Below are 13,081 nucleotides of genomic sequence, written 5' to 3' on the forward strand. Positions count from 1 at the left end.
CAGCCTCTGAGTCCTGGTCCTGTTTCCTGCTTCTGCTCCCTGGGTTCCTGGAGTCCTGCCCAAACCCGATTGGGCTCAGATCCAGGAAAGCAAGGCTGAAAATGAAGGGACCTGGCCAGGGGTTTGAGCTGGGGCCGGGAGGACTCATTGTTGGCCTGGCTGGTCCCCCATCCCTGCAGCCCGTCCCAGAGACCAAATCAACACTGTTCATTTGGGTTCAAGACTGTTTAGAGGTTGTCTGCTGCCTTAGCCAGGCACTGGGGTCCACAGGCCTAGTCCTGGACCTCCAGAAGCAACCAGTCCAGAGGCTGGAGGTAAGGGTGACAATAAATTATCCAAATAATAATTTAATAACATAAAAAATATATTACGTGGCTGTTATGTGGTAGGTGCTCAGTTACTTTCATCTCCATTTTAGAGATAAAGAAATGGAGTCTCAGAGAGAGGAAGTGACTTGTCCAAGGCCACTCAGCCAGGTGGGAATAATAACACTACTGCTGAGAGCCAAGTCCAACCGGCTTATAAATAAATATAATGCTGTGAAATAATAAAAGCAATAAAAGTTGATCTAAGGGCCTTATGAATTCATTGAATTCTCTTTGCCACCTTGCAGTGACCCACCCCCGTCTTACAGATGAGGAGACCGAGGCACAGAGGGTTTAACTCATGTTCAGGAGCTCCCCAGTCAGGAAGTGTAACCCTGACCCTAAGGGCTTCAGCGGGTCTGGAAGAGAAAGCAGTCTTGTGGGCAGGGCTAGGAAGGGTGGGTCACACTGCATTAGCACAAGTGCTATTTGATGAGCGCATGTGCCAGGGCAGGAGGCCTGGCACCCTCTGACCCTCCCAACCCAACCCTGAGCAGCGGACACCCCCCTCCAGGATGCAGTGAGGCCTCTGCCTGCATTTTCTTCTTTCCTAAGCATCCTCAGGCTGAGAGGACAGGAGGGGAGAGCACTTTCTGGGGTACAAGGAGGGGGTGCCCGCCTTAGAATAACAGCGCTAAGGACTGTACAATAGGTGGGTGCATAATTCATGCATCTGTCAGCAGACATCAGTTATGTGGGCCTTCCCTGGAGTTGTCTGGGGGTTAGAAACTGGAGCTGGCTTCCCCTGCCAGCCTCTGGGGGAAATGAGATCTCCCAGCTCTTAAAGGAACAGACTTCCCAGGAATCTGCTCCGTTCTCCTGCAGCTGCCCTCAGGGCCAGGAGTCAGAAACTGTAGCAGCTCCACTGCAGGGGCTCAGCCCGAGGTCCCAGCTGGCTGCTCTGTAAGGTCAGACCCACTCTGTGCCTAGCTCTGTGCTGACAGCTCTTTCCCCTCATTCTACAGCTCCTGAGGGACTGACTACTGGTATATCCCAGAACTTCTCAACGTTGGTACTATTAACATTTGGGGCCCGATCATTTTCCTTGGTGGGGACTGTCCTTTGCATTGTATTTAACAGCATCCCTGGCTCCACCCACCAGCTGCCAGTATCACCCCTCCTCCAAATCGTGACAACCAAAAATTTCTGCAGGATTTGCCAAATGTCCCCAAGGGAAGGGGGAGGGGTCAAAATCATCCCCAGTTAAGAACTACTGGATGATCCCCATTTTACAAATAAGGAAACTGAGGCAAGGAAAGTTGCAATGCCCAAGGCCACCGGACCCATAAATGGCCGTGAACTTGAGCCACAGCCAAGAAACACCATGAAAACCTGTTGCCTTAGGCGCTGTGGGTGCAGAGGTGAATCTCAGAATCCATCCCTGTCCCCCCAAAGCTTACAGATTCTGGGCAGTGATGGACACATATTCACACACACACACACACACACACACACCCCTGTAATAGGCTGTAGTGTGTGTGCTAAGCCCCTCTAGGGGTGACCTCTGCAGGGAAGGGCCATGTGGGCTGGGTTTTAAAAGATGGATTGGAATTCACTGGACAGAGAGGAAGAGGCACAGACCTGCAGAACTGACCAACAATAGTGTGTGATTAGGGGAGCGTGAAGTTTGGGAACCTGTGGCAGGAGAGGCCAAAGAGAGGGGTCAGAGTCAAACTCAGAGAGACTCGGCAACCATGTGTCCTGATCGGGGATTTATTGCAGGGGACAGAAAGAACCCTCTCACGCTCACCCAAGCAGCAGCGGCATTTACTTTCAGGATACGGCAGGCAATTTCAGAACAAGGGCGAGAAGCAAAGACTAGCTGGCCCCTCCGAGGCTGGGTGTTCTGGGCTGACAGGGTGTGGGCTGAGCTATTTCCCCTGTGATGACAGCTAACATTTATTAGACATTCACTAGGTGCTGCTGGAACCTGTCCTGAGTGCTTTGCATGTGTTAACACATCTAATCTTCACAGCAGCTCTCTGAGATAGATATTGTCATTATCATCCCATTTTGCAGATGAAGAAACTGAGGCTTAGAGAAGTTAAATGCCTGACTAAAGGTAAGGAAGTGGAAGCACTGAGACTTGAATCCAAAACAGCCTGACAGCAGAGCCCAAGCTTTTAACTGTGGCCCTCTACACCCTTTTCAAATCTCCTGTGTCCTCTCTGCTCCTTCTCTCTGCCTCTGCCCTTTAATCTCTGGCTTCTCTAAAAGGTTCAGCTTTCTCTGATTTCTTTTTTTTTTTTTTTGTGGTACGCGGGCCTCTCACTGTTGTGGCCTCTCCCATTGTGGGGCACAGGCTCCGGACGCGCAGGCTCAGCGGCCATGACTCACGGGCCTAGCCGCTCCGCGGCATGTGGGATCTTCCCAGACCAGGGCTTGAACCCGTGTCCCCTGCATCGGCAGGCGGACTCTTAACCACTGCGCCACCAGGGAAGCCCCTCTCTGATTTCTTTATGGTTTTTCTGATCCCCTACAACGTGGGTGAAAAGTTGCTTGAAGCTTGGGCTTATCATGAAGCTGGTTCAGGCCTGGACTGTACTTGACCATTTAATTCAGAGGCTCACCACCCCCATAACCCACTCACCCCTGGATCCCGGAACTCAAATCTTCCATGGTGGACTGGTTCAGCCCAGCCTGGGTTTTCTGTCCCTCTCTGGGCCACTCAGAGGCAGCCAGGATCAAATGATACAAGCATGGAGACCCCACCCCCACCCACTGCCCTTTAGCAGGGGCAGCAGAAAGGGAGGCACAAGCCTATGAGAAGAGGACAGCTTTTGGGGGGTGGTGAGGAGGGCTGATAGATAAGTTTAGGAGTTTAGATTTTTTCCTGAAGAGTCCTGGAAATTTATTAAGCAGGAGAGTGATGTGACTGGATTTGTATTTTTGACAAAAAGACCCTAGAGCAATTTATTACATCTGCTTGCATTTCTGCATAAGCTGTAGACTAGCCTAGGCTCCATTAAATTCAACAAACATCCAGTGAGCCCAAACACCTGGACCAAACCCTCTTCTTGATCCAGGGGATTCAAAGGTAGTTAAGCTGTGATCCTTAGCCTCAAAAATTCATAGTCACACTCAGGAGTTAATAACATGAGACCAGGGTGTCTAGGCCTCCCTGAAAATCATCTGCAAAACCTTGAGCGTTTAGCAAAAAGGTCTGTAGCTTTCATCTCATTTCTAACACATTCTTAAGAGCTCACGTATTGGTGTCAGAGAGACCCAGGTTAAAATACTGGCTCTGCAACTTATTAGCTTTGGAATCCTAGGTTTCCTCATCTTTTCATTGGAAGTACAACTTAATGGGGTTGTTGTAAGAATGAAATAAGGAATTGCATGGAAAGTGACAAGCATCGTGCCTCGAATACAATGAACGCTTGATAAAGGGTAACTATTGATACTATCATTAGTATAATGTTGGGAAAGCGGTACCCCACCCCATAATAGTTTTGAACCACTGGTCTAGATCACGAGACGGCCAATTATGGCTTGCAGGTCAAATTCAGCCCACTTCCTGTTTTTGTAAATAAAGTTTTATTGAAACAACTATGCTCATTCGTTTATGTATTATCTAAGGCTGTTTTCATGCTATAGCTGCAGAATTAAGTGGTTGCAACAAAGAATTCATGGGCTTCAAAGTCTAAAAGATATACTCTCTGGCCCTTTATAGAAAAAATTGACCCCTGGGCTTGATGATTAGCTTTAAATCATTTCAATTCTCTGGACCTCAGTTTCCACGTCTGTATGATAAATGGATTTGAATAAATAATCTTTTTAGCTCAAACATCCAGTCATTAGGTAATTAGTGAGCTATGAAAATGCTCTTGAATGTTGAGGAATGTCCTGCAGACCCAGAGTATTAGGGTGACCATCCCATTGGTGGTTGATAACTAAATTCCACTCTCTTCTCCTCACAGATCCTTGCCATAATTTCCATCATGTTCATCGTCCTCTCCACCATTGCCCTGTCTCTCAACACGCTGCCCGAGCTGCAGAGCCTTGATGAGTTTGGCCAGACCACAGACAACCCCCAGCTGGCCCACGTGGAGGCCGTGTGCATTGCATGGTTCACCATGGAGTACCTGCTGCGGTTCCTCTCCTCCCCCAAAAAGTGGAAGTTCTTCAAGGGCCCGCTCAACGCCATTGACTTGTTGGCCATCCTGCCATATTATGTCACCATCTTCCTCACTGAATCCAACAAGAGCGTGCTTCAGTTCCAGAATGTCCGCCGCGTGGTCCAGATCTTCCGCATCATGCGTATTCTCCGCATTCTTAAGCTCGCACGTCACTCCACTGGCCTCCAGTCCTTGGGCTTCACTCTGCGGAGGAGCTACAATGAGCTGGGCTTGCTCATCCTCTTCCTTGCCATGGGCATCATGATCTTCTCCAGCCTTGTCTTCTTTGCTGAGAAGGATGAGGATGACACCAAGTTCAAAAGCATCCCAGCCTCTTTCTGGTGGGCCACCATCACCATGACGACCGTTGGGTATGGAGACATCTACCCCAAGACTCTCCTGGGGAAAATTGTGGGGGGTCTTTGCTGCATTGCAGGGGTCCTGGTGATTGCTCTTCCCATCCCCATCATTGTCAATAACTTCTCTGAGTTCTACAAGGAACAGAAGAGGCAGGAGAAAGCAATCAAGCGGAGAGAGGCTCTGGAGAGAGCCAAGAGAAATGGCAGCATCGTATCCATGAACATGAAGGATGCATTCCCCCGGAGCATCGAGATGATGGACATTGTGGTTGAGAAAAGTGGAGAGAACATGGGTCAGAAAGACAAAGTGCAAGATAACCACTTGTCTCCCAACAAATGGAAATGGACAAAGAGGACACTGTCCGAAACCAGCTCCAGTAAGTCCTTTGAAACCAAGGAGCAGGGATCCCCTGAGAAGGCCAGATCATCTTCTAGTCCTCAGCACCTGAACGTCCAGCAGTTGGAAGACATGTACAATAAGATGGCCAAGACACAATCTCAGCCCATCCTCAATACTAAGGAGCCAGCAACACAGAGCAAACCAAAGGAAGAACTTGAAATGGAGAGTATCCCCAGCCCCGTAGCCCCTCCGCCCACTCGTACAGAAGGGGTCATTGACATGCGAAGCATGTCGAGCATTGATAGCTTCATTAGCTGCGCCACAGACTTCCCTGAAGCCACCAGATTCTCCCACAGCCCTTTGGCATCACTCCCCAGCAAAACTGGAGGTGGCATGGCCCCAGAGGTTGGCTGGCAGGGAGCTCTGGGTGCCACTGGTGGTAGGTTTGTGGAGGCCAACCCCACCCCTGATGCCAGCCATCCCTCTGCTTTCTTCATTGAGAGCCCCAAGAGTTCCATGAAGACCACCAACCCCTTGAAGCTTCGAGCACTTAAAGTCAACTTCATGGAGGGGGATCCCAGACCGTTAGTCCCCGTTCTGGGGATGTACCATGACCCCCTTAGGAACCGGGGGGGTGCTGCGGCAGCTGTTGCTGGGCTGGAGTGTGCCACACTCTTGGACAGGCCTGTGCTGAGTCCAGAGTCCTCCATCTACACCACAGCAAGTGCTAAGACACCCCCCCGGTCGCCAGAGAAACACACAGCAATAGCGTTCAACTTTGAAGCAGGTGTCCACCAGTACATTGATGCGGACACAGATGATGAGGGGCAAGCGCTCTACAGTGTGGACTCCAGCCCCCCCAAGAGCCTCCATGGGAACACTAGTCCCAACTTCAGTGTCAGGACAAGATCAGACAAGAACCACTTTGAAAGCTCCCCCTTACCCACCTCCCCTAAGTTCTTAAGGCAGAACTGTATTTACTCTACAGAAGCATTGACTGGAAAAACTCCCAGTGGTCAGGAAAAGTGCAAGCTTGAGAACCACATCTCCCCCGACGTCCGCGTGTTGCCGGGAGGAGGAGCCCATGGAAGCACACGGGATCAGAGCATCTGAACCACCTCCACACGGAGGAGAGACTTGTGGCAGGGTCCAAAGAGGAGTGCTGTTCAGCTTACCTGCCGTGGAGCTTTTCTGCATGACCTCTGAAACAGAAAGGCTCTGCAAAGCCCCCAGAAAGAAGAGAGACCAGGGAAAGCTCCCGTAAAACCTTGAGAGCCATTAACGGGTGCATCAGAGTGAAGTTGGCCAATCCACAGGGTATGGCGCCTCCTTGTAACAGCTCCACGACCCTCTTTGGAAGATGACAAGAGCAGAACTCACAGCCACCACTACCACGTTCTAGACATAACCAAGGCCACCTACTCCCCATTCTTCTCTCGTGGCTTTCCATCACAGCCTCTGAGGGCAAATTCTCCATCCCTCCTGGCTTCAGCTGGAGAAGGATGCAGGAACAAGTGGCTGGTGTTAAAAGAGTGGGTTGACCAATTTGGTTTTGGGTGTTGCCTGGCCACCTCTAGGAACTTCTGTCCATCACCTGCTGGATGGATCCCACTGTTAGAAGGCTACAGGGAATGCTTGTGTCATGGGGAAAACTGCACCATAAGCCACGATCCCAGCGCAAAACCCTTCCTCAAATGTCTTCATTGACTTCAGTATTCCGTAGTACCTGAGATTTTATTTTGAGATATCATCAGGGTGAGTTGCACCACTTGTACTCAATTCTAATTGCCCCCTGGCAATCTGGGAAGGGTTCAGAAGGCGGGCACTCTGCCAACAGTATGAACTCTGAGCATTGCTTTAGGGTTATAGAAGGAAAATGCTTTCTGTACGTCGCTAGTGTAGACTCAAAAGATATGCAAGTGTCAAATATGCAGAAGAATAGCTTATTCAAAGAGACTGTATGTTACCGAAGAACAGAATAAAATCTGATTTTTTTTTTTACCTGAAAAAAACGAAAGGAAAAAAAAAACCCAATTGAAATGCCCAGTTCAGACTTTTGAATACTTCCTGCTGGGGCAGGGAAAGCATTTACTATAATAGAAATTCTTTTTTGTTTCCTGTGATATTCAAGTTTGAAAAAAAAAAAAAGTTAAAATAAAAAGCACTTTATGTTTTTCAAAAATAGGTTCTACCAGGGACAGTGTCAACATCTTGCACTTTAAAACAAGCATGATTTCCCGTGGGCCACTTGTTGGGACTGCAGTTGGGTTTTTGCTCCAGGCATGTGTCTGGCCACGGTGAGTGATACTGTGCTGGTATTGCTGTCTGCTGTGTCAAAGTCTGTGGGCTCCTTCCCTGCCCCCCTGAAGCTTCCCCTTAACCCTCTTGCATCAGGAAGGGTACTTGGCCCCTGCATGGGGCCTCTTATAAAGTCATGTGTACAGGAAACAGGAACATCTCAGAAGAATGAAGTAGACGGTTGGGCATTGGGTGTTTTACTCTGTTCTCTTTCTTGTCAACCAGGTGTTGGTGTGTTTTCAGTGTCACCGTCTGTACTAACAGCTCAGCTCTCCTTTCTGCAGCCATCAATGCAGCCAGTACCGACAAAAGCAATAAGTATTTGTGTGCATTGTGAGCGGTTCTGGTCTATCTCTTGGTGTTGGTCTTCCTGTCTTAGTTTGATGACCTGGCGTTGACCTGCCTGATTTTAGTCCAACAGCATGTTGGTGTTGGCCATTCCTCAGGGCAGTAACACTGAGTGGAGCCGCTGGTTAGCAGGATGCCAAGCTGTTGGCCCCTGTGTCAGTAAAGATGACACACTGTGGATCTGCTTGCCTTTAGGACAATGAACCGATGTTGTTCTCCTAATACAATTTTGAAGGATGGTGTCCCAAGTACGATAGTGTAGATCTGCCGATCCTCGATACAGTGCCAGGCATGTGTCTTCCTGATGGAACAAAACGTGGTTTCCCTGTCCTTCATAGAATCTGTTGTTGGTCTGCCTGTTAGTACAATGGCACAATCCACCTGTCAGTGCACAGACATCATGGCCTCATTCTGCCTGCGCTCTGCACAGTGGCATGAGGTTGGGCAACCTGTCACAGGTATGATGACATGGGATCATTCCACTGCCCTTAAAAACGCGTGTTCTCTGCTGCGTATGCACCCGGTTCATACTGCTTCTCGGCATCTCCAAGGATTGTAGCTCCCTCCAAGAGGGTGCAGTCCTGTTTTTTGCTGCATTAACAAAGTATCTTGACTCTGGAAGTATCTTCGGAGTACTCTCGCGGCAAATGCAAAGGGATTTAAGGGGCAGGGAGTATGAGGTCAGCCTGTGCTGGTGGTACACCAGAGAGAGGAAGCTCCCAAGGTGCTTTACTGAGCACACAGTCCAAGCTGGGGGCCTGTGGAGGAAAGGCCGCAGAACAGTCCTCCCTCACGTCTCACATCTCTTTGTTTCCATCACCATTTACATCCGCCATCAGCACAAATGTGAAAATTCAGGGAAAACAAACAAATGCTTTTTGATAAAAGTAAATAGTTGTGATTTCCGATTCAGATTTTTTAGAGCTGATGCTATCTGTAAAAATTAATAATAATAATATAGTCTATTTTACATATCAGGAAAGTGAACATGTTTCAATATAGCCATAGAGAGAGAAGGAACTTCACCCCTTCCTCACATCGAGGCATTTCATTTGCTGGTTGACGCAGACAAGAAGTGTACAGATTAGAAATGATTTCTTCCTTTTTTTTTTCAACTAATAACCAATTGGTGCAACTCTCCTTGTCTCTAACCAAAGGCCCTTTCTGCCTTGTGTGCTCGTGCAGGACCTTCCTTCCTCGTGTATTTTGTCTGAACTTAAAGTAGCATTTTATTGAGTCACTTTTGAAGGATGAATTCAGAAGTATCATTAAGAACCTACCTTTTCAGGCTTAATAGCCAGAGTCCTATAGAGTTCTTATAGAAACAGAATAACTGAAACTCAGCATATACTATGCTTAGAAAGTATTGCATTTTGTTTTGGGTTTTCCCTTTACTTGTGGATGTATTGTAGGAATATAGCTTTTACCCTGTGCCGATTCAAAATAGAGTATTGTAAGTTCTCCCAGGCCCCCACCTGCCAAAAAGAAACATACCCAGATTTTTAATATGTGTACACCCTACCTGTACCTGTGTACGCGCACTGGGATATCTACCTGAGTCTCCAGTGAGAAGCTAAGCTTGATAGACGGGTGTTGATGGAGGAGAGGAAAGCAATGGTTTGGAGGCAAATACTGCTTTAACTTGATGGCCCATGTACCACCCATTCCTAAACCAACGAAAGTGGGAAAAAAACGAGTCCTCCCAAAGAAATGAATCTAGGGGCTGGAGGTGAATGGATGCCTGGTCCCTTTGGCAAATTCAGTAAAACTCATCAAGAACCCCACCAAACTTACACCATTATCAAAAAGGGCTAGGGACCAGGTAGCTCTGTGTCCTGATCACACAGGGGACTGTCCACGACCAGCAGAGAGAGGTGGGAAAGCTCTGGAGGAGTCCGTTTATTCACCTTTTTATCTTGGGGTAAAGAAGAGCAATAGGACTTCGGTGCAGTAGATTTCTCAGTGCCTTCTTTAGGAATTTTACCTTAAGCACACTTAATGGGGAAAGACAAAAGAGGAAGAACATTCATTCCCGTGAAGCCCCTTTCTCTAAAAGCACTGGGGATCAAGAAGGAAGACAATGACGATGGGGAAACGGCAAAATCCTGAGGAGGCCATTTCCTTTCAACCCACCTGGCTTGCCCCTTTGAATTGCTGGTGATACAAACTTTTTCAGACTGATTCCTGACCTCTCCTCCGCCGTGTCTTGGTAACTGTAAGCCTCACCCCTGCCCTTTCTCTGAATAAGATCCACGTTTCTAAGGAGAAAAAACAGAACCGTATTCCCTTCTGTAAAACTGTAATGTATTGTTGATGTTTGTAACTGTTGTATATTTCTGTCTTGCTCCAAGTTATGGCTGGAGTGTATAGTCCATGGGCAGGGGGAAATTTAAAATTCACCACGGACCAGGGTCACTAATGCCAGGTGTCTCTCTCTCTCTCTCTCCCCTTTCCTCATTCCTCTGTCAACTAGTCTCAAGTAACATGACCCCGGGCTTCAGCCTCCAGTCAAGTAACTTTGAATCCAATGTGGTGAGAAGCCTCTAGCATGTGATCCTTTGAGAAAGGACTTTTTCTACTGTTGCGAAGTTGGCAGGCGTTAAAAGGGGGCTTACCCTGACTCCCCCAGCAGGACAGTGGAGAACCTGCAGCCCTGAGCTAAAATTTCCTCGCCTCCCACTGCTTATATGACAGCATCCAGATGCTTTCACTCAACCCCGGGCGACTCAAACCAGCCCTGGCTACACCCAGAAATAAGAGTTACCTCTGCATTTTCTGTTGCCATTTTTCTGGCTCTAGAAGTATCTGATGCGTGACTACATCATAGGATGTCCACGCATCTCAGAGTAGTCTATTTTTCTGTTCAGATAAAAAATATATATATGTATTTTTAGCAAATTTATAATTGGGCCATTGAGTCTAATTTCTTCTTTCGTAATACAGAATAACACCTTAGGGGTTTTATTGTTGGTCATAATCACAGCTGATATCTTCTGGTCTCCTTCACTTCCTCCTGTTGCTCCTTGGATCGTTTTTTTTCTTCTTCTTTTTGTTTCTGATTTCCTGGAGGTGGGGAAGGACTTTGGGGTCTGACTTCCCCATGCAGGCATTTCCTGACACAAGGCCTAGAATCTGTTGACCTGTTACTTTCCTCATTCTGTCTGTTCTATTTATTGTTCTTAAAAACCCAGAACACAGATGCAGGAGGGAAACCAGGGGAAGCAGGGCTACAGATGGCCCTCAAAATCAGGATGGGATGTGGGATGGTTTAGCTCATCCTCCACACCGTTCCGGGGATCTAAAGGGACTGAGTTTGTTCATTTCCAGAGATCTTGGAATCTAAAATCTCGTGCGAGAAAACCTCCCTCTGGCATTTCTGAGATTCAGAAGACACCTAAACCCCTCTTGGCTGGCCTGTTGCCACGCCCAGCGCCCTGCTCTCCTGTGACATCAATTGGATCTGAAGGTCAGGGCACTTTCAGGTTCTTACGAAACTTAGAGAAAATCCTGGGCCTCAGATCTCATCAACTTTTTACCAGTTCTTCATTTCAGTCCATTTCCAACAGCCTTACCAAAAACCAGTGGCCAGACGAGCTTGCAGCCAAATCCTGAGAAGATGTGTCCCCAGAATCTGCCATCTCATCTCCCCTTCCCTTTCCAGCTGCCTGGCTCCATAGAGCCAGAGATTCGTGGCAAGGGCAGTGGTATTTTTCCAGCTTCTGCCTATCCAGGCCTCGGGGAGTGTCTGGACTATCCTGATAATTAATTCCACCAGGCGGTTTCCAGGCGTCGGGTAGGCAGAGGACATCTCACGAAGCAGTATCTTCAGCAGGAAATGATTCTCCATCCATCAGCTCATGCAGGAAGATGAAGTAAGCCCAGAGGATCTCCATCTTGCATCTATAGATTTTCATATCCCACCTGCCTCGCTGTCAGCTACAGGGCTCCGGCCTCTGCCCAGGTCAGAGATCTGAGCCAAATCAGGACCCCCAGATGGCAGTGAGCCATCCCTGTTGGGTCAACCCCAAGAGGAAACCATCCGAAGTACAAATGTGTCATTCTGGACTAAGATTCTAATCAGCGTTTTCCCACCGCCCCCAAATTCCTGGTAATCTGGTTTGAACCAGAGCCAAATAAAACAGACAAGATTTTTTTAAACTACTGCACAAGAACAACAAAAACAACAACAAAATTATCTCCCAGTCATTTGCTAGGTTTGATGCCCAGATAAGCAAAGCCCCTTGCCTGTGGCCGTTTTCATCTAGAAGTTGTGTAGTCTGGGTTTCCATCCACTGACCTTGATATTGGCTTAACCTGGAATTTCTCCTGAACTCCCCAAAATGCCATCTTGAAGACATGGATTTGGAAGGGACTCTGTCAATCGAGTGACCCCTCATCTTCACTGCTAACTAACTCTCCATTCCTTCTTGCAAAGGTCCTGGAAAGATCTCAAGGTTGGCCCGGATGGGGATGCGTTTCGCCTGAGGGAGAGCCCACCTGCCCACATTATGTCTGCATGCCAGTCTCTGAAAGTTTCTCCTGCATGAAAGGGACGGCAGTCCATTTCGGCTCAAATTAAGGAAGCTCTCTAATAGGTGAGCCTGCCTCACCATGGAACCCCATGCCCTGTTGGGTAATGAGCTCTCTGACAGCACAGGTGTTTGTTTAAAGACAGGCTAGCTGATGTACAAAATGGATGTTGCTGAGGGAACCTAGCACTGCATGCTGACCAAACTGAAGGTCTGGGGAAGTTCTCTTTCCAGCACCTCCGCCCCACCCCCTTCCAACATATGCATGTGTGCGTGTGTGTGGTTTGAACATCTGAGCACAAGTTCAAGCCACTGGGGCAAAGGCAGAGAGCACGGTGAGCAGAAACTCAGATTCTAGAATGTGGAGCTTTCTGGGGGAACGTCAGGGAGGGAAGTGGTAGCAGCGTACCCTGACCCTCTCTGCTCCCCATCGTGGACAGTTTTAGTGACTCTGTTGGTCACTGATCCACCCCCAGGTCCCCGGTCAATGACAGGGACCACGCTGTGTGGGATGAGGCTCGTGCTCCCCTCCCCCAGGCCAGCCAAGGAGCAGTCCCCCCGTTTGGGTGGCCTTCTCACGGTGCTTCAGCCCTTCTCCCCAGGCCCTGGGCCCTCGTAGGCCTCAGGCTTTCTGTACAAGGGATACAATTTTCCTTTGCCCACTCGCCAGCTGCCTAATGAACAAACTGGCCAGGCAATAGCAAATGGTACCATCCCCAAAGGG

The 13,081-nt window shown here is 48.5% G+C and overlaps 1 protein-coding gene across 1 annotated transcript in view; it reads left to right on the top strand.

Moving 5' to 3' along the window:
* The window catches only part of KCNB1 (potassium voltage-gated channel subfamily B member 1), a 102,601-nt gene extending 96,306 nt beyond the window's left edge, over window positions 1-6,295 (top strand). The window contains exon 2 of the mRNA XM_060078435.1: window positions 4,286-6,295. Within this exon, the coding sequence (XP_059934418.1) occupies window positions 4,286-6,295 (2,010 nt within the window). The remainder of the gene's footprint in view (window positions 1-4,285) is intronic.
* Window positions 6,296-13,081: the final 6,786 nt, after the last annotated feature.

Source organism: Mesoplodon densirostris, chromosome 16 (genome assembly GCF_025265405.1).
Source record: "Mesoplodon densirostris isolate mMesDen1 chromosome 16, mMesDen1 primary haplotype, whole genome shotgun sequence".
NCBI lineage: Eukaryota > Metazoa > Chordata > Mammalia > Artiodactyla > Ziphiidae > Mesoplodon > Mesoplodon densirostris.